We start from the raw sequence: 21,464 nt of genomic DNA, 5'->3' as shown, positions 1-21,464 counted from the left end.
TGGCTGTGCGGCATGGCTGAGTGGCTGCCAGGGCAGTAAGTGGCCAGGCGGGCACACACCAAACAGCATGGGGCCCTGGCAATTGGCTTGCCCTAAGGTCATGCCTGTTGGGAGCAGACAGCAGTATAAATGGGGCAGGAATCTAGGGTTCCTGGACTCTTTTTCCAGGATTGGGAGGAGGCCAGAGAGTCAGGTCTCTTGGGTTCTAGTACCATCTCTGGGAGCGACTCGGGGGTGGGCGGAGGGAGAGGGAAGAGACAGGATTCCTGAGTTTTTTATTTCACGTTAAGAGCATCCAACAAACAGCAGCTCTCCAGAACTGTCAGCTCTCTCCAGCTGCAAGAACCCATCAGAGTAGTTACAAGCCTCAGAAACATTAAAAGATAGACCCTGCTAGCATTCTGCAACTGAGGTAGGGGAATGGTAAGTGACTTGCCCAGTCACGCTTGGAGTCTGACAGCACAGGGATCAAATCTAGGTCTTTGGAGTCCCAGCCATGGGGCCTTAACCACAAAACCTCATGGAAAGGCTCTATCCAGTCCTACTCTATATGGTAGCCACAGTCAGCAGGAGGAGGACTGAATTCAGGCCCTTCAATGCAAGCAGCACAGGCCTCTCCCAGAAAAGCCACAAGAAAAATGTCATTAGCAGGCAGCAGTAGTAGTAAACTCTTAGTCATTGTGTGGACCAGGTGAAACACAGAGAACTTGGGTATTACCCAAGCACGGCAGTGAGACAGCCCAAAAGATTCTCCTAACAGTTAAGATTAAAAACCCTGAAGTAAATAATTTTCCCTCTTCTCTTTCTCTCCCAGAACAAGCACATCCCATTGAACATTTCCCCATCTCTGGGTAAGGCTCACCTGCTTCTCTGAACTGAAAGCTGTGTTTGATGGGTAAACTCAAGAAGGAGGATGGGGTTTTATAGATTAAGTCCCACCCATTGGCAGGCTTTATCTCAGTGGAGGGTGGGGCTAAGAGCCTTATATATAGATGAGCACTGCTAATCCAGCTGTAGAGTGACTGACTGATGAAGGAGAGTGGGGTTAGTCATGGCAATGGGATAAATCTGTAAGACTTTAGTGCAAAGGAAAGGGGGAATGAGGGTGATATGGTGAACCCTGGTATGGGGGGAGGGAGAGGAGAAAGGGGGCACATAGAAACCCTGGATTGTGGGAAATGGAAGGCACACAGAATCCCTGCCATAGGGGAGAGAGGGCAATGGAGGACATGCACATATTCTGGTGTGGGAGAAAAGCAAAAGGGGACACACAGAGCATTAGGCTTGGAGACAGGTGTGAGGGAAGTTACCATGAGTCTTTCAAATAAAGGGTTGTAGCCCAAAGGCCTTTTGCTGCCAACTGGCAGAGAGTAGAGTGGTACACAGGGATACAGGCACCCCAGAGGTCACCAAAAAGGTCATGCAAGGTCTCTAGTAGAAGTGAGACAGATGGAAAATGTGAGGAGTTGTGGCTCTGCTGCAAATTGTGTTCTCTAGGCCTTGCAGTTAAAGGCAGGGCACTCAAAGCAGCATGTTAGGCACTTATCTCCTTGGGGGCCAATGGTGTCTCCCAGGAGAAGGCTGCTAACACACTGAATCAACTGAGGTGCTCCTGGAATCTCCAGGTGGAAACTAACAGGAAGAGGGAAATGCTGGAGCAGGAACAGATGAGATCCCTGTTTTCAGACCAAGCTCCAATGTTTAGTTTGGTATTTCTAAAGGTGCAGCAAAAGGCCCTGGAATCCCTCAGTCTCCAAAGACAGGCTGACAGAGTGCTTGAGCTTATGAAAGGGGATCTCAACCACGCTGGCTGAAAAAGATGGGAGAAGGACATAGGGCAAGCTGTTCTACAGGAAATGGGGTAACATCTTGTAAGTTGTAGGCATATGATAACCTTGTTTTCTATGTAACCACTTGTTTCCAGTGTTCTTCCCGTCCGACATTGGAGCCTCTCTTCTCTGTTTATAAAGTGGTTGGTTTTCCCTCTGGTTAAGTGCTGGGTGTTCAGCGGTGCAGGAAGGTGGAGCTGTCTCTTGGAAATTGACATGTGTGGTTCCTGTGGGCATGATGAAACTGAGCACAGTGGGTCAGAGGCTGGGCACCCCAGGATGACAGGAGGACGACTTGGGATGAGTGTTTGCCTAGGGCTCAGCTGTACAGAGAGAGGGAGGCTAGCAGAGGCTGGGCTTGTGCTGCAGGAGTCAGGGGGATGCTCCAGAAGACCCCCTCAGGCCAAGGGCAGGTGGCAGTGAGATGCCTTGCTGCTCTGGCATCCTTGGGAAACATCCCCTGAGAGAAGTGAGGGCTATGCCCAGGGAGCTGTGGGGGAGAATGGAGGGCAAGGAGCCCCTGATGTGTACAGTGGGCTTGGCCAACAAGCTACACAGCGTCCTCGGTGTTCCAATCCCCTCTTCTCCTTTCCTCCACCCCTCGAGTGGCTGCAACAGAGGATACAGGACTTGCTGCTGTCTGAAGGAAGAGCATTATGTTCCCATGTGCAAGTCCCTGATCTCCTGTATCCTGCTCTAAGAAGAGAGGGGAGCTACGGAGCAGAGTGGGGTCTGGGAGTCAGGACACCTGGCTTCTATTGCCTGCTCTGGGAGGGGAGTGAGGGCTAGAGTCTAGAGAATTAGAACAAGAGGGCGCTAGGTGCCTGGTCTGCTGGGTTCTACTTCCAGCTTTGCCACCAGTTTGGGAGAGGCATGTGTCTCTGTGCCTCCGTTTCTGCAAAGCAGGGGTGCTGACTTCTCCCTCTGTGCTTGCTCCCCTTTGCAAATAGCTAGGAGCTTCCAGACTGTCCCCTTGTCTTGTGTTTTGAATAGTCAGAAGAAGAATCACCCACTGTCTGGAGAGCTGCTGTTGAGACAAACATCTTTAGTAGTGCGGAGAAAGGTTCCCTTCACCATACAGCCCTGTGCTACAGCAAACCAGAGAGGTGTATATGTGGTGTGTTTCTAGCTGAGGGCTGTAGTCTTGCTTCTAAGCCCAGGGGGGACATGAGGGAAGGGCTGCAGGTAAGTCAGTGATGTGTGAATGTGTTGGTCCTAGAGCTCCTTGCAAAGGCAGTTTGAGGTTCAGATCCCAGCCTGGCACGTAGATCATGGCTGGAGATGAGTCAAATGCAGCTGAACGAGCTCTTCTGCCCGGTGTAGATACTCGGCCGTCTTCTTCTTCACTGCTTCCCGGCGGGTGGGATCAGGGTCTCCTGGGCAGGGAGAGAAGAAAGGCACAGATGGGCCCATGACTGCAAGCAACGAGCTGGCTCTCTGCATTGAGCAATGGTGCTAGCCAGCTCCTCCTGCAGTGAAACTTATGACACTGAGGACTTGTCTTCAGCTGCAGAAATAATGCAAGTGGGGAGTGGCTTTAACTCAGGCTGGTGGGCCCCAGATGGGCTCGAGGCGGTGTGAGTGAATCTCATGAACTGCTTGCATAGCAAAATTACAGTGTGACTGCCTGCTAGTGCTGCTTGAAGGCAGCTCATCCTTCAGTGCGTTCCCCTAATGCATCCCCATCCGTGTGCCCCCAAAGCACAGAAAGACTCTTTCCCCAGTTCACTGGAATCAGAGCCACTTAGTTTGTTGCGGCGCTAAGATGCCCCCCAAAATCTCAGCACTTCCCAGCTGTGGGGACAGACATCAGCTGAGGCTAGGCTAACCCAAGAGAATTCACAGGCAGACACAGTTAACTCTGCAGGGAAGACCTGCTCTTGCAGAATGGTGGGCAGAAGTTCATGTCTCAGCATTATGTCAGCCAGTCCCAAAAGACTGGCAGTTGTCTGGGCTGAGGATCAGGGATTTCAGGACCATGACCTACTCCTGCAAACTTGGTGGCTACATCTACACTGGCATGATTTTCCGAAAATGCTTTTAATGGAAAAGTTTTCCGTTAAAAGCATTTTCGGAAAAGCATATCTAGATTGGCAGGATGCTTTTCCACAAAAGCACTTTTTGCAGAAAAGCATCCGTGGCAATCTAGATGCGCTTTTCCGCAAAAAATCCCCAATCGACATTTTCACGATTGGAGCTTTTTTGCGGAAAACACTACTGTGCTGTTTACACTGGCCCTTTTGCGCAAAAGTATTTTGGAAAAAGACTTTTGCCCAAATGGGAGCAGCATAGTATTTCCGGAAAAGCACTGACTATCTTACATGAGATCGTCAGTGCTTTTCCGGAAATTCAAGCGGCCAGTGTAGACAGCTGGCAAGTTTTTCTGCAAAATCATATGATTTTGCGGAAAAACTTGCCAGCCTAGACACAGCCGGTGACATCTCGAGAAAGCATCTGTGGGTCTGTTCTTTACTCTGCTCTATTTGCCACAGTAGCCCAGACTAGACATGGTGAGGATCCAAGAAGCTGTGAAGTACCCTATGTTAATTTGCAAACCCCTGCGGAAATAAAGGGTCCACTAAGGAACGAGGATGGGAAAAGATAGTCAAAAAGCTCCAGCAAAATCTGTGCTTGAGCTAGAGAGGAAAGGGAGCCCTGGCAAAGGGAAAATCTCACACCTTGGGTAACCTGGCTCTTCCTCCCTTCTGGCAGCAAGCTGAGGGCGGCTGGCTCCTTTGCAATATCTGTCCTCAATGGGGAGTTCTTTGGGGCAGGGACTGTCTGTTCTTTGTTTGTGCAGCACCTAATGCACCACGGTCCAGATCCAGGACTGCAGAGGCCAGTGTAGCCTCACTATTCGTTCGGACCAACAGAAGGGAGGCCCAGTTGAACTCTGGGGCCTTTCTATTTGTCTGGCTGGAATGTGGGAACTTATGAAAACTGCCTCTAATCACATCTAGATCTCCAGGGTCAGTCCAGGCAGCAGCCCCCCCTGTGGATATGGGGACAACCCCCATTTCCACTAGCACTCAGGCCCACTTGGTGCTGCAAGCAGAGGCTCTCTGGCGCCATCTGCTGCTGTCTACACACATCACAAGCAGCAGCTTGCTCCTGCAGGCCAGGCTGCTTGTTATGCGTGTATGGAAGAGGAGCTGGTGAGGGGTTCAGCAGCAGGAGGAGAAACAGGCCATTTCTGAGGGGCAGCACGGGTCAAAGGCCTGGCTGGGCAGGCAGCTGGGATATATTTGGCTGGCCAGCAATAGGGAGGGACCCACTGGCTCTACCTATGCCATGAAGGGTAAGAATAGAGCTCACTGAACCAGCCAATGGCTGGATCAGTCTCATTCCTGCGAGCAAGCGCATTGGCTGCTGGTTTCCTGCTGCAATGTGGGGAGGGCTGTGCCACCACAGCTTGGGAGAGTCGCCCTGTGTAGGGTGATTTCTGCGCCCCTGACAGACCGGGCCAATTCAAGCCTGATGGAATCGAGGCCTGTGACTCGCTCTGTGCGGGAAATGGAGGGAGGACCCCGTGACACTGCCCACAGGCCCAGGCACTGAAGGGGCTACTAGCTGCTGTAATAGTCACACCTGTGAAAGCACAGGAGGCAGCTGAGAGTCAGAACTCCTGGGCTGGATGCCAGGCGAGGGGAGAGGAGTCCAATGGTTATAGCAGAGGGCTGGGAGCCAGGATTCCTGCATTCTGCTCTGGCAGCCTCCATATGTCATGTGGGTGATGTCACTAATCATCTCTGTGCCTCACTTTCCCCTCTGTGCTAAGAAGGATACCAGTTTATCAATGAGGTCCCCTACCCTGGCCCCGTACCTTGCACCCCCTTCAGCAGGATGTCCACCCCATTGCGGTAGCCATGGAGGGCCCCTGCGTAGTCTTTGGCTGCTTCTCTCTTCAAGGCCAGTGTGATCTCCTCTGTGGCCATTGCCAGGTATCCTCCAGGGTCCAGTCCCTGTAATGCCTCCTGCTCCGCAGGCTGAGAGATCTGCAGGTCCCACAGGGCATCAGCTGCCAGCTCAATGTCCTGGCTGGGGAGCAGCTCTGATCCCACGGCCAACGTGGCCCCCTGGAAAGGGCTGGTCGAGCATTGCTCTGAAAGCACAGTGTGTGTGTGGGGGGCATGTTAGAAGGGAGCAGGGACCCCATGCCTGCTTCATGAGACCAAAACCCTCCATTTCCTCCCTCCCAGTATGGAAGTACAGGGCCAGCTTCCTACCACCGCACCCGCCAAGTGGCCTGACCCCGCCTAGGCTCTATGCCCCACTTCTGCATCCAGCCAATGGACGCCAGTTCTGATCCAGTCCCAAGTGGGACCACGCTGAGACTAGATCAGAGCTGATGTCCCCTAGCAATGACCTGCATCCCATCTAACCCCTCCTACCTTCCTTGACGAAGGGGTCAAAGAAGGCCAGGTCCTGGACAGACAGAGGGCCATGGAGAGGCGACCCACTTTCCTTCTCCTCTTCCACAGAGGCAAAGAGTAGATCCAGATCCTCCTCTGATTTAGCAGCCGGTGTGGGATTCCCTGTAAATCAGGCACAAAGCATAGGAGAAAGTGCAGATGTCTGGACTGGACCCCCAGATCTCCTACCCGCCCAAGGAGCAGCTCCACCATCAGCTGAGGATCTAGCTCTCAAGGCTTCAGTTTCCCCTGCTGTACAGCCAGGAAAATCACTGTGAGAGAGCTGTTTGGGGCAGGGACTGGCTCACTGGGTTTGTTGGCGCTACTAACACCATGCCCACCCGAGTCATAGCTGGGGCCTCTACATGCTCTGTAGTTGAAGTTTCCGTAGTCCGGCAACATCTGTGTCCGACATCCCCGTGGGCATTCCTGAGCTGGAGCACTCAGGGAGATAAGCTAGGCCCCGTGCTCAGCAACTCCTCCCCTGCCCTCCCAGTGCTGCAGATAGCTCACTTGCAGCATTCAAGCTCAGCGAGGGCCGGGGAGGAGCGGGGCCGGGGGAATGCTTGGAGGAAGAGGCAGGGTGGCTGTGGAGCCCCACAGCCGGAGGGCAAGAGCACAGCCTTGTGGCTGGTGGTGAGGGCAAGGAGTGTAGCCCAGCAGCCACAGGGCTCAGTGCACATCTGCAGGGCTGCCATCCTGAGCTCCACAGCCACCCTGCCTCTTCCCCTGAGCATCCCCCCAGACACCGGCTCTGTTAATGCCGGCCCCTCTGCTGCCACTGGAGCAGAGCCCCGCAGCTGGCAGAAGCAGAGGATCCAGCATTGATCTCCCCATATCCAGCAGATTTCATGGTTCAGGACCAATCAGGTCCTGAGGGTACTGGACCAGGGAGGTACAATCTGAACTATTAATAATAAAGCACATTTCATAATAGGGCCTGTAGGGACTACTAGTAATGAGCATGCTATAATGGGGTGCAAATCTCAGCTGGTTCCAGGTACTACTGTAATACTACAGAGACCCTGATCTCAGCTGGGGCCTCTGATATGACCATACTATTAATGCACACCCAATATTGTATGAATGCACACATACAATGGGGTCCCGACCACAGCTGGGATCTCTAGCTGCTATTGCATTAGCTTACTGCTGCTGCTGTGTACCTCAGTGGAGTCCCAATCTTGGTCAGGGTCTCTGGATCCTGTACACTCCAGTTTTACACCATAATGGAGCCTCTAGGTACCGCCACCACATGAATCATGCTGCTAAGTGCATCTAGGCTGGGCCTGAGACAGGACAGAGCCTGAGATCTGACAATCTTTACAGGCGAGCACTGAAAGTGAGCCTTTCATTAGAGGCTCAGAGCCCCAGCGCTGCCTTTTGTTCATTCCCTCCCTGGTGCTGGGCTGTGACTATGGCTCTTTGTTCCCTTCTCCTGACTCGCCTGCTGTAATGGTAGAATCCTCTCATTCCCCACCACCACCACCACCACCCACATGATGCATCATCACTCATCCCCCCGAATCAGCTGAATGTCATGTGCCTATGGTGCATTGTCCCCTAATCCTGCTCTTTGGTCTGCAGAGGAGGCCCAGAGTTCTGAAGCGCCTGCTGCCCCAATCAGAGCCACGGATAGTCAGTGCTCTTGGAAACCAAGCTCTTGGAAAGGGCAAAATCCTTCATGGAGATCAAGGCTGAATTTGTAAATGGTGTGAAATATCGAAATGCAATGGGAGTTGGGGACCTAATTCCCAATCCCAGCCTCCAGTCCTCCCTGCCAGGAAATGGACCTTAGTAATGCCACTTTAGACAGCTGATCACTGGGCTAGTCAGTTCAACATGATCCAATAACAAGGGTGGGACTTCAAGATTCCTGGGTTCTATTCCCAGCGTGCCACCAACCTACTGGGTGACCTTGGGCAAGTTCCTCCGTCTCTGTTTCCCACCTTTTATCTATTTAGACTGTGAGCTCTTCCAGATTGGGACCATGTAACACAATGAGCCCTGAGCTCACCTGGGGCCTGTAAGTGCCACTGCAATCCTGGTAATAATGGGGTCCTAATACAGGGGAGGGGATCCTTCAGGTAAAACCTAAATTCTCCTACTGTGGTGCACCCTAGACCAGTGAGTCCAGCCACCTTTCAGAGGAGTCTCCGCTGTACACTGGAGAGGTAAGGATCTCCTCAGCCCAAGCTTTTCAAGGAGGATGTAGAGCAACTGAGTGGGCCATTGGTGCTACCATGTGTGTGAGCAGCCCGATGTATCAGCAGTGAGGGCCCTTCATCCTCCCACAATATAAATAAGAATTGCTCAAATCTCTTGCCATCTGAGTTTCAAAGCAGTTTCCCTTCCTGCTCCCCGTGCCATAAGCACAAGGCTGGTGTGTCTGAGTAGCCAAGGTCAGGGTTAAATGATATAAATGTCACAGATGAACAACACAACATTTAACGGAGCAATAATATTTTGCCCCTCTTTTGTACCTTTCCTCTGCGGAAGTCAAGGGCTTTGCCCACAGCAGTTAATTAACCCTTTACAGCCCTGCGGAGAGGCTGATCAGTATAATTGTCCCCATTTTGCAGACTGAGGAAGAGCAGCACACAAAGGGGAAGTCATTTGCCCAAGGTCACACTGGGCGCTCATGGCAGGGCCAGAAACTGAACCCAGAAAACCCAGCTCTTATCACTTGGTCAGGCTCCCCCTCCCACAGCTGGGGATAGAAGCCAGGAGTCCTGATTCCCAGCCCCTGCTCTAACTTCCATGACTCCCCTGCCAGAGATGGGGACAGAACCCTGACTCCTGGTTGCCCTGCTGTAACCTACAAAACCCACAGCAGGATTCTCATACCTGTCTCCTCTCCATCTCCCCTGTTGTGCTCCTCGCATGCTGCCCTTACAGCTCCCAGGGGCGCTGGTTTCTGTGGTTCGACTTGCTCCCCTCTGTGCGGCTCCAGTTCCCCATCCAGCGGCTCCGGCTCCCCATCGGGCTCCAGGCTATGCTGTCCCAGCTCTGCTACAGATCCCTGAGCATCATCCCCAATATCCGTGCCCTCCTGTGGCACTGGGATCAGAGGGGGCGGCAGGATGCATAGGTCACAGGCCTCCAGTGGTCTCTTTATCTCCCCATCCTAGAGGAAGGAAGCAGCATAGTGAAGGAGGAGCGGGGGTTTGGGATGCTAGACTGGTCATGAGGTCAGGGATGGGGTATTGGTCTTGTGCTGCTCCACTGGCAGCAGTCAGGAATGCTCCCACACACACGGCAGGGAGGAAGGCCACACATGGGGGAAGTGACCTGCCCAGGACCACACAGCAGGTCAGTGGCAGAACCGGGAAGAGAACCCAGATGTCCAGATACCAGCCAGCCCCCCTCACTTACTGTAACCCACCAGGTCCTGCATCCCTCCCAGAGCTGAGGGAAGAACCCAGGACTCCCAGCTCCCACTATTCTAACCCATTTAGTCCTGACTGTCACCTTTCAGAGGAGTCTCTGCTGTATGCTGGGGAGGTGAGGATCTCCTCAGCCCAAGCTTTTCAAGGGGTATGTAGAGCAACTGAGTGGGCCTGATGATGCTACCATGTGTGTGAGCAGCCTGATGCATCAGCAGTGGCCCCAGAGCACCTAGGGCCCTCTCAGCCCACCCAGCCCAGCCCTACTCACATACCCTGAAGAACTCCTTGAGTTGGGGGCTGTTGTTCAGTGCAGGGATGTGCACCGTGAATCTCAGCATGGCCTCAGCTGCTTTCCTGCGCTCCTCGATCACCTCGGGCTCAAAGCGGCCTGCGGGACAGAGCTCCTGTTGCACTGTGATGCAGCACCCATCTAGCCTCTCCAGGCAGACCAGCCACTCCCCCTCTAGCCCTATGGTACATTTCAGCCCTGCCACCCTTAAGCCTGGACATCCCACCACAATTCACTTCATGTGGTATGATCCACTATGCATCCCTTGTCCTGTGAATCTGGTGTGAGCCCCCTGCAGCATGTCCAGCAATGACTGCCTTTCCCCTGTGGGGACATCAGCTCTAATCTGTCCCCAGGGCAGGGGATTGGTTCCAGGTGGCAGGAAATGAGATATGGGACCTTTCCCAGCTCTGATCCAGTCCGAGATCCCAATAAATTAGACTCATTCCCATCTGCAGCTCATTTGGTGACCTGGGTGTGAAGCATCTTGAAGGGTGGGTCTAACTGCCCCACACCAGCAGTCTCTGGGGGTGGGTTGGGGACTCAGACTGCTGTGTCTGGGTCAGGGGGAGGGGATGGCATCTGGGTATGTGGTAGGGGCAGTAAGAGAGTTCTGAGTCTGTGTGGGAACCTATGGGAAGTTGCAGGGTGCTGGGGGCATGAAAGGGAGCTGTTGGGGAAAGGGAAGAAGGGGACTGTGCAGAAGGCGCTGGATGTGTGGGTAGACATTATGGGATGCTGTGGAGCACTGTGAAGCAGAAAAGGCTATGCGGTAGGGGGGCTGTACTGTGGGGACGAGGGAGCTGACCATGGGGGAGGAATGAGGGAAGCACTCTCTGCCACTGCTCCTGCTCTGGGAGTAACCAGAAGAGTCTGGCTGTTGAGCCCCCACCTCTCGGGAAGCCACTTACCGAAGACCTGGGCTTTGGGGAAGGCAGGGAACTCCTCCATGCGCCGGAAGAGATTGCGATGGATGTAGGACAAGTCTCCATGCAGCTTCTTGAAGTCACTGTAACGTTTCCAGATTGTGATCTGAAGGACAAGAGCCCCCCAGGTGCCCCAGTTAACTAGCCACAGACATGCGCTGAGCCCACAGCTTCTACAGTCCCAGGGACCCTCCGCTTTTCCCCCAAACTGCAACCCTTCAGCTCAAACCTCCAAATCCAAATCTATGGACCCAGCTCCTTCCAGATAGAACTTCTACTTCAAACTCCTGGATTTCTGCCTTCCAAAGCCCCTGGAATTTCACCCCCAGATTTCAGTCACACGATCCCTGCCCCCACAACCTTTGCCATAGGACTCAAAGCCCCAAAACTGTCCCCAAAACTCAGCTCTATCAGACCTCAAGTTATGGGACTTTTCCCATCACTGCTGAGCAGCTGTGAGTGTGGGCTAGCTGGTAGTGGGGACCCCCCCACACACTCTACACTGAGGGATGGCTATGGATTTCATCCCACCCCTTCTTCGCACCCCTCCCCTGCACGAGCCATCAGACGGGTTTAAAACAGTCACCTCCTTGACATCTTCTGGTTTCGTCTTTGAAACAAACTAAGGAGGGAAGAGAGGAGGAGTCAGCAACTTCTGAGCCGGGAGGTGGCAGTGGGGAGGTTCAGGGCAAAGGAAGGGACCAGCAGGGCATGGGGCTATCAGGCTAGGAGGCGGGAAATGTGATGTCCACAGCGCGTGGGATGGGGAGGCAGGACACCCACCGGGGCCAGCCACGGGCGTGGGGGGCATTTAACGGGACGTGGGCAATGGGGACGTGCCTTTGACCTGGGACATCCACGTGCCTCGGCACCGTCCCACGTGGGTTTCCCGGGACCCAGGGCTCCCCCTGCAGGACGCTTCCGTCTTAAAAGGGCCACACCTACGACGCCCCAAAACGGAGCCTCGGAGGGGACCACTCGCAACTTCCCACCTCTTAAAGCGGCTACGCAGTGTCCCTCACCCTGGAAAGTATCGGGAACAAGTCCCACCCCGCCTGCACGCGCCGTGCGCCCTCCTTAAGGTGGGCGAGCGAGGCGCCCTCCTTCCATGGGGCATCGGCAGCCCCAGCTGCCCAGGAGGGGCCCTTCACCTTAAAGGGGCCGCGCGCAGCTCCCTGGGGAAGGTCCCAGGCGCTGCCCCTCACCTTGGCTGTCACTTTGTACTCAGTGTGGCCCTTGGGGTGGCTCCTCGGCTCCGTGACCGTGTAATAACGCTGGTACTCATCCTTCACCCTGCAGGCCATCTCCCTCCGCACACTGAGGCTGCGGCCCCTTTAAATCTTGAGCCCGCCCCTCCCCAGCCCCTAACAGCCCCAAGCAGCAGTGACCGCCGCCAGGGAGCGTGGGTTTGCCGAACAGCCAGTACGCATGCGTGGCCGGGCCTCCTTGCCCTGTCCCAGCCCAGGGAGCGTGTGTAAAGTACAAAACTGCAGGCGAGCTGAAGAGTGAAGGGCTCCTCTGGAGAGTGAGCCCTTCTTAGAGGCAGGGTAAGCAAGGAGTCAAGCCCAGGTGTACAGGGAGGAAGACTGGAGGGCCAAAGGGTAATTGGGCGGAGGTGAGGTAAAGGGAGCAGGTTACAACTGTGGCTCTCAATCAGTCAAGTCAACCAGTGTTATGCATACCCCTGGGATACACACAGGACTTACAGCGAATACATCAACTCATCTGAATATCTGACAACTTTTACAAGAGGCAGCAGGAAAAACACTAGCTAAGTCAGTACAAGCTAAAATGTCATAAAGCTTGTTTATGCTGCTCTGTATGCTTCACACTGAAATGCAAGTACAGTATTTATAGTCCAGTGGATTTATTTTATGATTATATGGTAAAAATGAAAAGCAAGAAGTTTTTCAGTAATAAATGCAAATGCTGGGACATTTCTGTATTTTATGCCTGATAAAAGATTTACTCAGCGTTGCTTGGGTCCTTAACTCAAATAAGTTTTGTTTTTCTTCTTTTAAATCATTGTTCTGGGGTGGGGCTGGGGATGAGGAATTCAGTATGCAGGCTGCCCTGAGGAGAGTAGACAACCCGAGACCACTCTTACCGTAGCGGTTTGGGGCCAGGTGAGATGCACCTGTCCATGGCTGCTGCAGCTGTAGTGGGCACAGCCATGGTGAGGTGGTGTGCATATCTCCCAGCTGGGGAACAGACAAACACTGAAATATATAAAAGGTGACCCTTTCTCCATCCTTGCTATCTGCTGGCCCAATGCAGTTATAGCTCTCCTAGTCTCCACCTCTGCCCCCCGTCCCCCGTAGTCATTTTGCATTATAACTCCCTCCTGCCAAACCCCACCCTTTCCATTTTATGAGAAAATCAAATCCATGCACACCCCATTATCCTGCCTCAACCCAACCCTGACCTTGCTTTAAGTTATGATAAGAGGAAGCTGCATACCAAATCTGGTGGTTCTAGCACTTACTGTTCAGGAGGAGGTCTTGAACAAACAGATAGACATTACTAAAATATCTAGTAAGATTTTGTAAGTAAGTAGTTTAAGTGAGTTTAAACTTGGGGTAGACAAGACAAATCAGATGTCTGCAAGGGGTCACAAGAGGCTATATGACAACGGAGAAAAATAGAGAATGGGGAGACTGTGCCACCCTTTTACTGCTGATGCACTTCACAAGCAGGCAATAAGGTTTGAAATCCAGATGCTTCCCACAGCCTCAATCTGCATTTCCTGTTCTGACCCCAGGCAGGTGCTCCAGCCCACGCAGGTTGGCACTGAGGGATATCTTAAAGCTGAGGTTCTGCCATCTTTGTATGGACAAAACTGACCAGAGGCCATATTTGCGGCATCCCAAAAGTTCCCACTGCCTCGGGGATCTTGGTCAAAATAGCACCTCTCATGGCTCTGCTATCCCTGCTCCACCCCAAAGGTGCTATGCCAGAAGGAGGCGGTGGGGGGGGGGGGAGGCGGGTACAGAGTTTGCAAAGCAAAAGGAGATTATATGCACTGGAAAGAGGTGAATTATTAAACTATCTCAATCATTAAAATGTGCTGCCTCTGGGGTGGGGTACAAGTGCTGCTACTACAGGGATCCCTCATATAGTGCTGAGATGTAGCTGCCTGTGGTAGGGAGCAGGGGCTGTTTATTCAGTGCTCCTTTGGTTGGCTCTGAGATGCAGACACCAGAGACTGGGACAGAGGGGGCTGTTTAATAGCTCCTAGTAACAGTTAAGAACAGGAAGTGAATCTTTCATTGCTTAAAACAACAGAGAATTCAGGATAGAGTGGGAGGATAAGGGAGAGCCTTGCAGACCCTTTCCCCAACCTCGAGTACTTCTGCCCCCATCAGCAACTAGGCTGAGGCTGCAACTCGTCTGTGAGAAACAGATGCAGTTGCTGGACATGTGGAGCAATCCCTAAAAGAAGTTCATCTCTCTGAGGAACCTGGTGACATAAGCCAAAAGTGCAAGGCAACCCACACAGAGTCAATGAACCCAGACACAGCAGACTACAGGCCACTGATTTTATTAGCGCGAGAAATGAAAAATGTGAATATTTCGTACAGGCAGGGTTATTTGGGGAGAGTTGGGAGGGGGAGGGGGGGGAAGAGGAATTCCTTTCTGCCAGTCCTATCCGTGTACACAGTTCAACAGGCCTTGTGCTTCAATGATGGGGAATTGCCACCACTCCCCACACTGTAAACGATCTGGCTCCTGAGGTTCCCCAGCTTGCCCCATCATTTAGGGCAATTGCCAGCATTAGAGCTCAAACCCTGAAACACATGTGGAAGACCCAGGCCTTTGGGTCAGGGGTACTAAGCTCTGTGCCAATCCAGGGGACATTTGGGATCCAGACTTAGTCCAAGGGGAGTTGCTGTCCCGGTGACTGACTGCTGGAGGAAAGCATGATGGGAGCTGTTCAAAGCTTGGATCCAGCCCTCAAGGAGGAGGGGGGCCATGTCTGAGGCATGATCAGTCTGCCGTGAAGATCCGGCTGGAAATATCATCCAAGAGCCAGTCGATCCCCGTCAGCAGGTTTTCCCCAGTGAAGGCACTGCAGGCCTGGATGCACCAATGGTGGCTTTTGATGCTGTCTAGTTCCAAGGCCTGAAGGGGAGACGAGATGATACTGAGTTACCTGACTGAGCTGAGACCAAACCTGTCCTCAGCCCACATCTCCCAACACTAGCACACACCCCACCCCTGCTCCCTCCCTTACTCGCAACCTGGTACAACTGTGGCACAGAGAGAAGAAAGATCATACAGTGAGTCAATGATGAACTGGAGACAAACCAGGAGCTGAGGCTGCCACTCATCTGGCGTAACTCTTCTACTCCATTCCCCTTCCAGAGCTGGGAAGAGAAGAGCTGACTCCAGTCCCTCCCCACCCTACCCTACAACCAACAAACCCCACTCCCAGTGGTGCTGGAACACATTTTTTTGGGGGGGGAGGGGAGAGGGAGCAGGGGTGCTGAGCAGTGCCCTCACTCTTATCCGTCCATGCCCCTCACTGACCCAGGCTGGGGCCCCTGGGCACAGGACTGGTGCCCTGACATGGGGACAGCAGTGGGGACACTAGGCCCAAAACCCTGTACCTATGTCCATGTCCCTTGACCAAGATCCCTAGTTTGCTTCAGGCCAGTGGCTCTTACCTCACGAATGGCATTGGAAGACAGTGCTCCTGGCAGGTCCTGCTTGTTGGCGAAGATGAGCAAGGTGGCTCCAGCCAGGCGCTGTAGGGAGAGAAGCACAGGCTAAGCTGCATGGCCCAGTTGTCTTGGCCCCACCATTCTCCTGTTAACCCTTCAACCACCCTCCCAGTCAGTTAGCAGTTGGACCACAGTTCTCCTGCTCTGTCCCAGACAGGGATTGTTTTTGAGTCTTGAAAGACCTGAAAACAGGGGGACAAGGATCCTCTCTGCAGCAGAGGCAGGCCCTGCTTCCAGCAGACCTGCACCAAACCAGGCCCCTCTGGCAGCCCAAACCAAAGCCTGGTTCAGCCAGAAGCTGGCCCACCCACCCACAGGATAGTGCCCAAAAAATATACCCCCTCTCCAAGGGACTTCATATAACCTATTGCATATATTCCACCTCCTTTCCCTCACAGGATACATCTGCCCATTCTCCAAGACACTTGGCACACCCTCCTCCCCCTTTCCTCCACAGGTGCAGTTCCCACCTCTTCCACCAGGAGGCTCTGCAACTCCTGCTTGCAGACCTGCAGGCGCTGCTGGTCAGCACTGTCCACCACCCAGATGAGACCATCTGTGCTCTCAAAGTAGTTGCGCCAGTAGGAGCGCAGGGATGTCTGGCCTCCCACATCCCAGATGTTCAGTTTGAAGCTGGGGAACAGAAGAAAAAAGACAGAGTATGGAGGTAAAGGGACAATCAGGCAAGATCCCAGTATGTAATATGGAACAGGCATCCTGGACGAAGGAGGGGATGTTTCTTCTGTATCTGGCTGGCTGTGAGGAGACCAAACCTTCCTGGCTCCAAATTCCTTAAGAACCACAGAAAGTGAGCAAGGGGCTGAGCTGGTGATTTGGAGAACCTCATCTTGCTTTAGGTAAGCCTGTGGGGGCAGAAGAACCACACCCCCATAATCCAAAGGGTTAAGCTCAAGGGGGAGCAGGAACTGTGAGGTATCTCTGTACAGAACTTGGAGTAAAGAATACAGAACTGGCTGGAGACCAGAGTTTATTAGGCAGTGAAATCAAGGGTGTGGTATAGAATCACAGAACTGTAGGGTTGGAAAGGCCCTTGAAAAGTCATCAAGTCCAGCCCCTTGCACTGTTGGTAGGCCCCCAGCAAACCTATACCATTCCAGACAGGTGTTTGGCCAACCTCTTTTTTAAAAAGTTCCATTGGTGGTGATTTCCCAACCTCCCTTGGAAGCCTATTCCACAGTTTAACTACTCTTATAGTTAGAAAAAAATGTTGTAATATCAAACTTAACTCTCCCTTGCTTCAGATTAAGCCTGTTGCTTCTTGTTATCCATGTCCACTGAAGGCAAGACAACTGATGACAGTCCTCTTTAGAGCAGCCCTTAACAGAGCTGGACACAGTATTCCAGAGTACAGTGGAACCATTACCTCTTTTGAATTACATACACCACTCCTGTTAATACACCCCAGAATAATATTAGGCCTTTTACACCTGCATCACATTTTAACTCAATTTGTATTATTCAATTTATTTGATTATTCAATTTGTAATCCACTGAAACCTCAAGATCCTTTTCCACAGTGCTACTGCCAGTGGCTAAGGGGATTTGAAACTAGGTCTGGGCAGAGGTTGAGGGTTTGCAGTCTGGGGAGAGGGCAAGGATCAGACTTAGAAGGGACAATCCTGTTCAAGGGATGGATGGGAGGGGCAGGTTTTGGGCCCATGGATGGATCAGACACTCTGCCCGGCGCTCACTCCCTGTGCTCCAGGGTTTTGATGTTGAAGCCCAGTGTGGGTGAGATGGTGTCGATATCCTCCCCGTTGAACTTCTTCAGGATGGTGGTTTTGCCAGCATTGTCCAGACCACTGTGGAAAATGTGTCAAGGAGAAGGCAGCTCAGTACATGGGGGACGTGGGACATTCGTGTCACAGCTGGATGGTGGCTCAACCCATAAAAAAGAAACTCCTAGTAAACTCCCCCATCCATCACCCTTTGGTACACTCCTCTTTGTATTCACTGAATACAGGACAGCTGGTACATCCCACCCCCCTACCCACAACATAGAGAACCTACCCAGGACACTTGGTAGAGCCCAGATCAGATACATCCCTTCCTCTCAAACCCTTGGTATAGCCCAGGCTCTCCCACCCCTACCCCCAACCCTTGGTACAGCCCAGATCCCAGGCCCACAAGACACCCCCCCAACCTTTTGTGCAGCCTAGCCCCCAGCCCCACAGGTTACACCCCTCCACAATACTTGGTACAGTCCAATCCCACAGGGCACACCCCTCCCCCAGCCCTTGGTACAGCCCAACCCCCCAGCCCCACAGGATACACCTCTCCCCCGACCCTTGGTATAGCCCCATTGGAAACCCGCCTCCCACAAAATCTTGGTACAACCATCGCCGCTCGCACTTAAAAGCCCCTTTTATCCTGCAACGTTTGGTACAGCCCACCCTCCCCTTGCACAAGGATACAGCATGAGAAGCCGCAGTTCCCGCTCCTTCTGTCGCATCTTCTTCAGGATAGTCAGCAGCCCCATCACCAGCAAACCAGCCGCCTCTTCCGCCCCGTCCGGCACCGGCTTCCCACAACCAGCGTCCATTGGGCTACGTCGCCGCCAATCATCATGGATCTGATCACTATTGGGTACACTCACTACAAGTCCCGCCCTTGCCGAAAACCAACGAGAGCAAGCCCTGCCACCAGGAGAAATACTCACTGGGCTAGATTTTCCCACGTCGCCACCTAGGCGTCGGGACTGAAATCACAGATGCTAACCCCAGGAATCACAGAGAGGGCGGACCATCGGCTGGCCCACAGCGTCACCTACGGGCGGAGAGTGGTACTACAACCCCTCAAAGGGGTTCATTTACAAGTCGGTAGGGAAAACTAGCCAAGCTAAAAATGGGACAGTTGGATGGGACCCCTTCGAAGCCAGGTGACCAGCCAAGGGTGAAAGCAAACTGCTGCTGTGGGGGCTGTGAGAGACTGTAGGTGGAAGAATCAGCTAAGCAGCAGTGCACCCCCAACAGCCAGGCTAGCAGCTACTGGCCCTGACCCCACCAGCTGGGTTCCTGCCATCTCTGCAGGCAGCACAGATCCCAGTGCAGGAGAGAAGATGCACTGGGGGCTTGGCCATGTCTGGGCCCAGTTTGTCATAGCACAGGTTTGTGTTTATTTTGATGCAGATTCTGGAGATAGAGCTAAGAGCAAACCGGCCATCCTTATTGAAAGCAAGGCCTCCTGCACACCAGATCCCTTAAGACAGGCAATGGCACCTTTGTTTTCACCGGTGTTAATGTCTCCCATGTTACTGAAGATTGACTTTCCGCAATCACAGCTCAGAGCTTCTGTGCACATTACACTGGGGGTAAGGACTGCTATGGGGTGCTGATTCTGCAAAGCACCCATTACTTGCATAGCTGGTGGATGATATACTATGTTTAGATTAGGGATGTTAAGGAATAGTCGACCAGATAGAGGCAGCAAAGGAGGTACTTCAAAGCAGCAGCACTGCACAGCTGATCCCGGCTCCATGCTGCGCTGCCACTTTGAAATGCACAAGAGCTCCCACTGGGGACTCTTGTACATTTCACAGCTGGCATGCTGCCTGCAGCCCCGGAATTCCACATTCCTCCTTTGAAATGTACAAGAGCCCCAGCGGGGGGCTCTTGTACATTTCAAAGGAAAAACGCAAAAAGTGCCTATTGACTAGTCGATGGAAATTCCATTGATTACTTGACTAGTAAATTAACGGTTACTTAACATCCTTAGTTTAGCTATCTATTACTGAAAGGAGAGGGTGCTGCAACAGCTGCAAAGCACCTAGCTGGTGCTATGCAATGTGTGCAAATGCTTCTGCATCTCTCTACTAGAAGTGCTGCAGCACAACCAGGCAGCTATTGAAGGTGGTGAGCAGAGAAACACAAATTCAGTACAAGTAACCAACAGCAGGGAGATGTGCAGCCATTCTTCACTTCACTGTCACCGCCAAGTCTCCCTTGCCTATAGAACAGACTGAACTATTTGATCAGTGAGAAAACTGGTGTCACCATTCTGGGACTGAATGTCATACTAGCAGGTGATAGTGGAGTATGACCTCTGGAGAGCAAAGTCCCCTTTACCTGAGCAAATGAGCAAACACCCTCTGCCTACCTCCACAGGGTCCAACCCTCAGGAGTAAGAGAGAAACCGGTCCTTCAACCCTGCACAGGAGTGAGCCTGGAGAGAGGGGACACTTTTGCTTTCCTAAGGGGAATGAGGCTACTGGCAACTAAAGTAAACAATGTTGTAGGAAATAGTATCTAGGAGGGCACTGACTTTATTAATCACCAATAAGCTTTTGGGAGAAGTTATTTCTCTATTCAACTCGTCCCAGGTAGCAATGAGATCACATTGCTCTCCTCAAAAGGCGAAGGGCCCAATTGTTGTTTGCTTCAGTTTGTTCCATTACGACTGTCAGCTGGGAGAGGGAAACTGGCAAATATAGGACAACCCCCAGTGATCATAGTGATAGTGGTAAAAAGGCACCCGAGGCTGCTATAGCTTACTCCCCTTCTTGTAGAGCAGCAATGGGCAACCTAGGCTAGTGTGGGGGCCATTCAGGCCCTCCATCTCAATGGGCCACAAGATTGTTGTACCCAGGATGGTCTCCTGGGCTACGGTAGTTTTGCTAACTGTGCTTGTGTACCTCGTGTGCTGATTGAACCGTAACAGCGCTTTGATTATATGCATATCGCTTTAGTAATACCAGTAGGAAAAAAGCTAGGCAGACAGAACTTAGCGGACAACCCCATGAATGAAAAACTGTAAAGAAAAATATCTTGTGGGCCACACACAGAACCCGATGAGCAACATGCGGCCCCAAGGTCACAGGTTATCCACCACTGCTGTAGGGAACAGCTCAGAACTGCATCCAACTGGAGGAGTGCAGCATGGTACTGCTTTAAATAGGCCAAGCCCAGTCCTTTTGTATGTAATTTGTTGAAAGTGGACCCAATCCTGTGTCCCACAAGCTTCTAACCCCCTTGGGTCTGAGAAGAGACTAGTCCCTGTTGCTGGGTCTCTAGGGTGCAGCCTGGCTACTCTCGGCCCCAAAAGCAGTGCAGCAGTCACTAGTTGCTTACACCTCTTCCTCCCACATGCCCATACCCATCTAGCTACAGGGGCTTCTAGCTTAAAGAACAATGTGAAAGGAACACAGGTTTAGTAGAGGGAGTTCTTTGTTGCCCCAGACACACACAACCCACCAGTGGAGTTATATCTCTTTGCAAAGTAACAGGTACCAGATATGCCACCTGTCAGATCTCAATTCTGAGAGTCTGAGGTGAGCACCAAGTTTCAGGCTAGGCCTGTATAAGGCCCCTATCCTCTATGGCATTCAGGTTCCATTACCTTCAATGGAAGTTATGGGCTGAAATACCTTTGAGGATCTGGGCCTAAGGCACCTTTACTCTCTGCTTTAACAATGTAATTTACACCCACTACATGATCCCTTTACTGGAGGGGGCAAAGGAGCTATGGTGTGAGAATCTGGCTGTAGCAGTTTGATGTGAGAACACCCTTTTGCCTGGCTGGTTTCATTCCACCAGAGCTATCCCACTCTTTTCCCCTAATAGCACACACATCTCAGCTCAGTGCTGGGAAGGATTCCTGCTGTCGGGCTCTATTAAGGAGCTGCAAGTACTTTGAAGAGAAAATGAGGAATAGGGAAGGTCATTAGAGGCAGATCCCATTCTAGGACCACACCCATAGCCTGGGAACTGTGTTTCCCCATTAGGAGAGCCTGTGTGGCCTAGGGGGGTAATTCACTGGACTAGGGCTCTGGAGAGTGGGGTTCTCTGCCACAGACCTCCTGGGTGACCCTGGGCAAGTCACATTCCTTCTTTGTGCTTCAGAGTCCCCTGAATGAGTGATGATTCTGACCTGCTTCAT

The 21,464-nt window shown here is 52.5% G+C and overlaps 2 protein-coding genes across 5 annotated transcripts; both read right to left on the bottom strand.

Annotated features, from left to right (window-relative positions):
• Nucleotides 1-258: 258 nt before the first annotated feature.
• On the bottom strand, nucleotides 259-12,238 carry SNX15 (sorting nexin 15). 4 transcript variants are annotated; one of them, XM_075939156.2, is made up of 8 exons: nucleotides 12,051-12,238; nucleotides 11,432-11,467; nucleotides 10,831-10,951; nucleotides 9,903-10,018; nucleotides 9,089-9,368; nucleotides 6,221-6,364; nucleotides 5,653-5,824; nucleotides 259-3,205 (listed from the first exon to the last, which is right to left on the bottom strand). In XM_075939156.2, the coding sequence occupies exons 1-8, from the start codon at nucleotides 12,147-12,149 to the stop codon at nucleotides 3,196-3,198; spliced, it is 978 nt and encodes a 325-aa protein (XP_075795271.2). In that variant the 5' UTR covers nucleotides 12,150-12,238; the 3' UTR covers nucleotides 259-3,195. The 4 variants fall into 4 exon arrangements, with proteins under 4 accessions (XP_075795271.2, XP_075795270.2, XP_075795272.2 ...); XM_075939155.2 differs by having other exon boundaries at nucleotides 5,653-5,931; nucleotides 12,051-12,235; XM_075939157.2 differs by lacking the exon at nucleotides 12,051-12,238 and adding an exon at nucleotides 11,838-11,955 and having other exon boundaries at nucleotides 5,653-5,931.
• A 2,132-nt stretch (nucleotides 12,239-14,370) lies between these two features.
• Nucleotides 14,371-18,187, bottom strand: ARL2 (ARF like GTPase 2). The gene is made up of 5 exons (XM_006136561.5): nucleotides 18,005-18,187; nucleotides 17,282-17,392; nucleotides 16,040-16,202; nucleotides 15,513-15,593; nucleotides 14,371-14,967 (listed from the first exon to the last, which is right to left on the bottom strand). The coding sequence occupies exons 1-5, from the start codon at nucleotides 18,130-18,132 to the stop codon at nucleotides 14,833-14,835; spliced, it is 618 nt and encodes a 205-aa protein (XP_006136623.1). The 5' UTR covers nucleotides 18,133-18,187; the 3' UTR covers nucleotides 14,371-14,832.
• Between the last annotated feature and the right edge of the window lie 3,277 nt (nucleotides 18,188-21,464).

This window comes from Pelodiscus sinensis, chromosome 11 (assembly GCF_052426305.1).
Source record: "Pelodiscus sinensis isolate ZL-2025 chromosome 11, ASM5242630v1, whole genome shotgun sequence".
Taxonomy (NCBI): domain Eukaryota; kingdom Metazoa; phylum Chordata; order Testudines; family Trionychidae; genus Pelodiscus; species Pelodiscus sinensis.
Note: the sequence above shows the minus strand (reverse complement) of the source record. Positions and strands in the feature narration are given on the sequence as shown.

Coding starts and splice junctions, on each gene's coding strand:
- SNX15 (XM_075939155.2), bottom strand. CDS start 12,149: ATGGCCTGCAGGGTGAAGGATGAGTACCAGCGTTATTACACGGTCACG. Junction 10,019..10,830: donor CCCCAAAGCCCAGGTCTTCG/GTAAGTGGCTTC, acceptor TCTGTCCCGCAG/GCCGCTTTGAGCCCGAGGTG. Junction 5,932..6,220: donor TGACCCCTTCGTCAAGGAAG/GTAGGAGGGGTT, acceptor CTGTGCTTTCAG/AGCAATGCTCGACCAGCCCT.
- ARL2 (XM_006136561.5), bottom strand. CDS start 18,132: ATGGACGCTGGTTGTGGGAAGCCGGTGCCGGACGGGGCGGAAGAGGCG. Junction 16,203..17,281: donor AAAACCCTGGAGCACAGGGA/GTGAGCGCCGGG, acceptor TCTGTTCCCCAG/CTTCAAACTGAACATCTGGG. Junction 14,968..15,512: donor CTTCCAATGCCATTCGTGAG/GTAAGAGCCACT, acceptor TCTCCCCTTCAG/GCCTTGGAACTAGACAGCAT.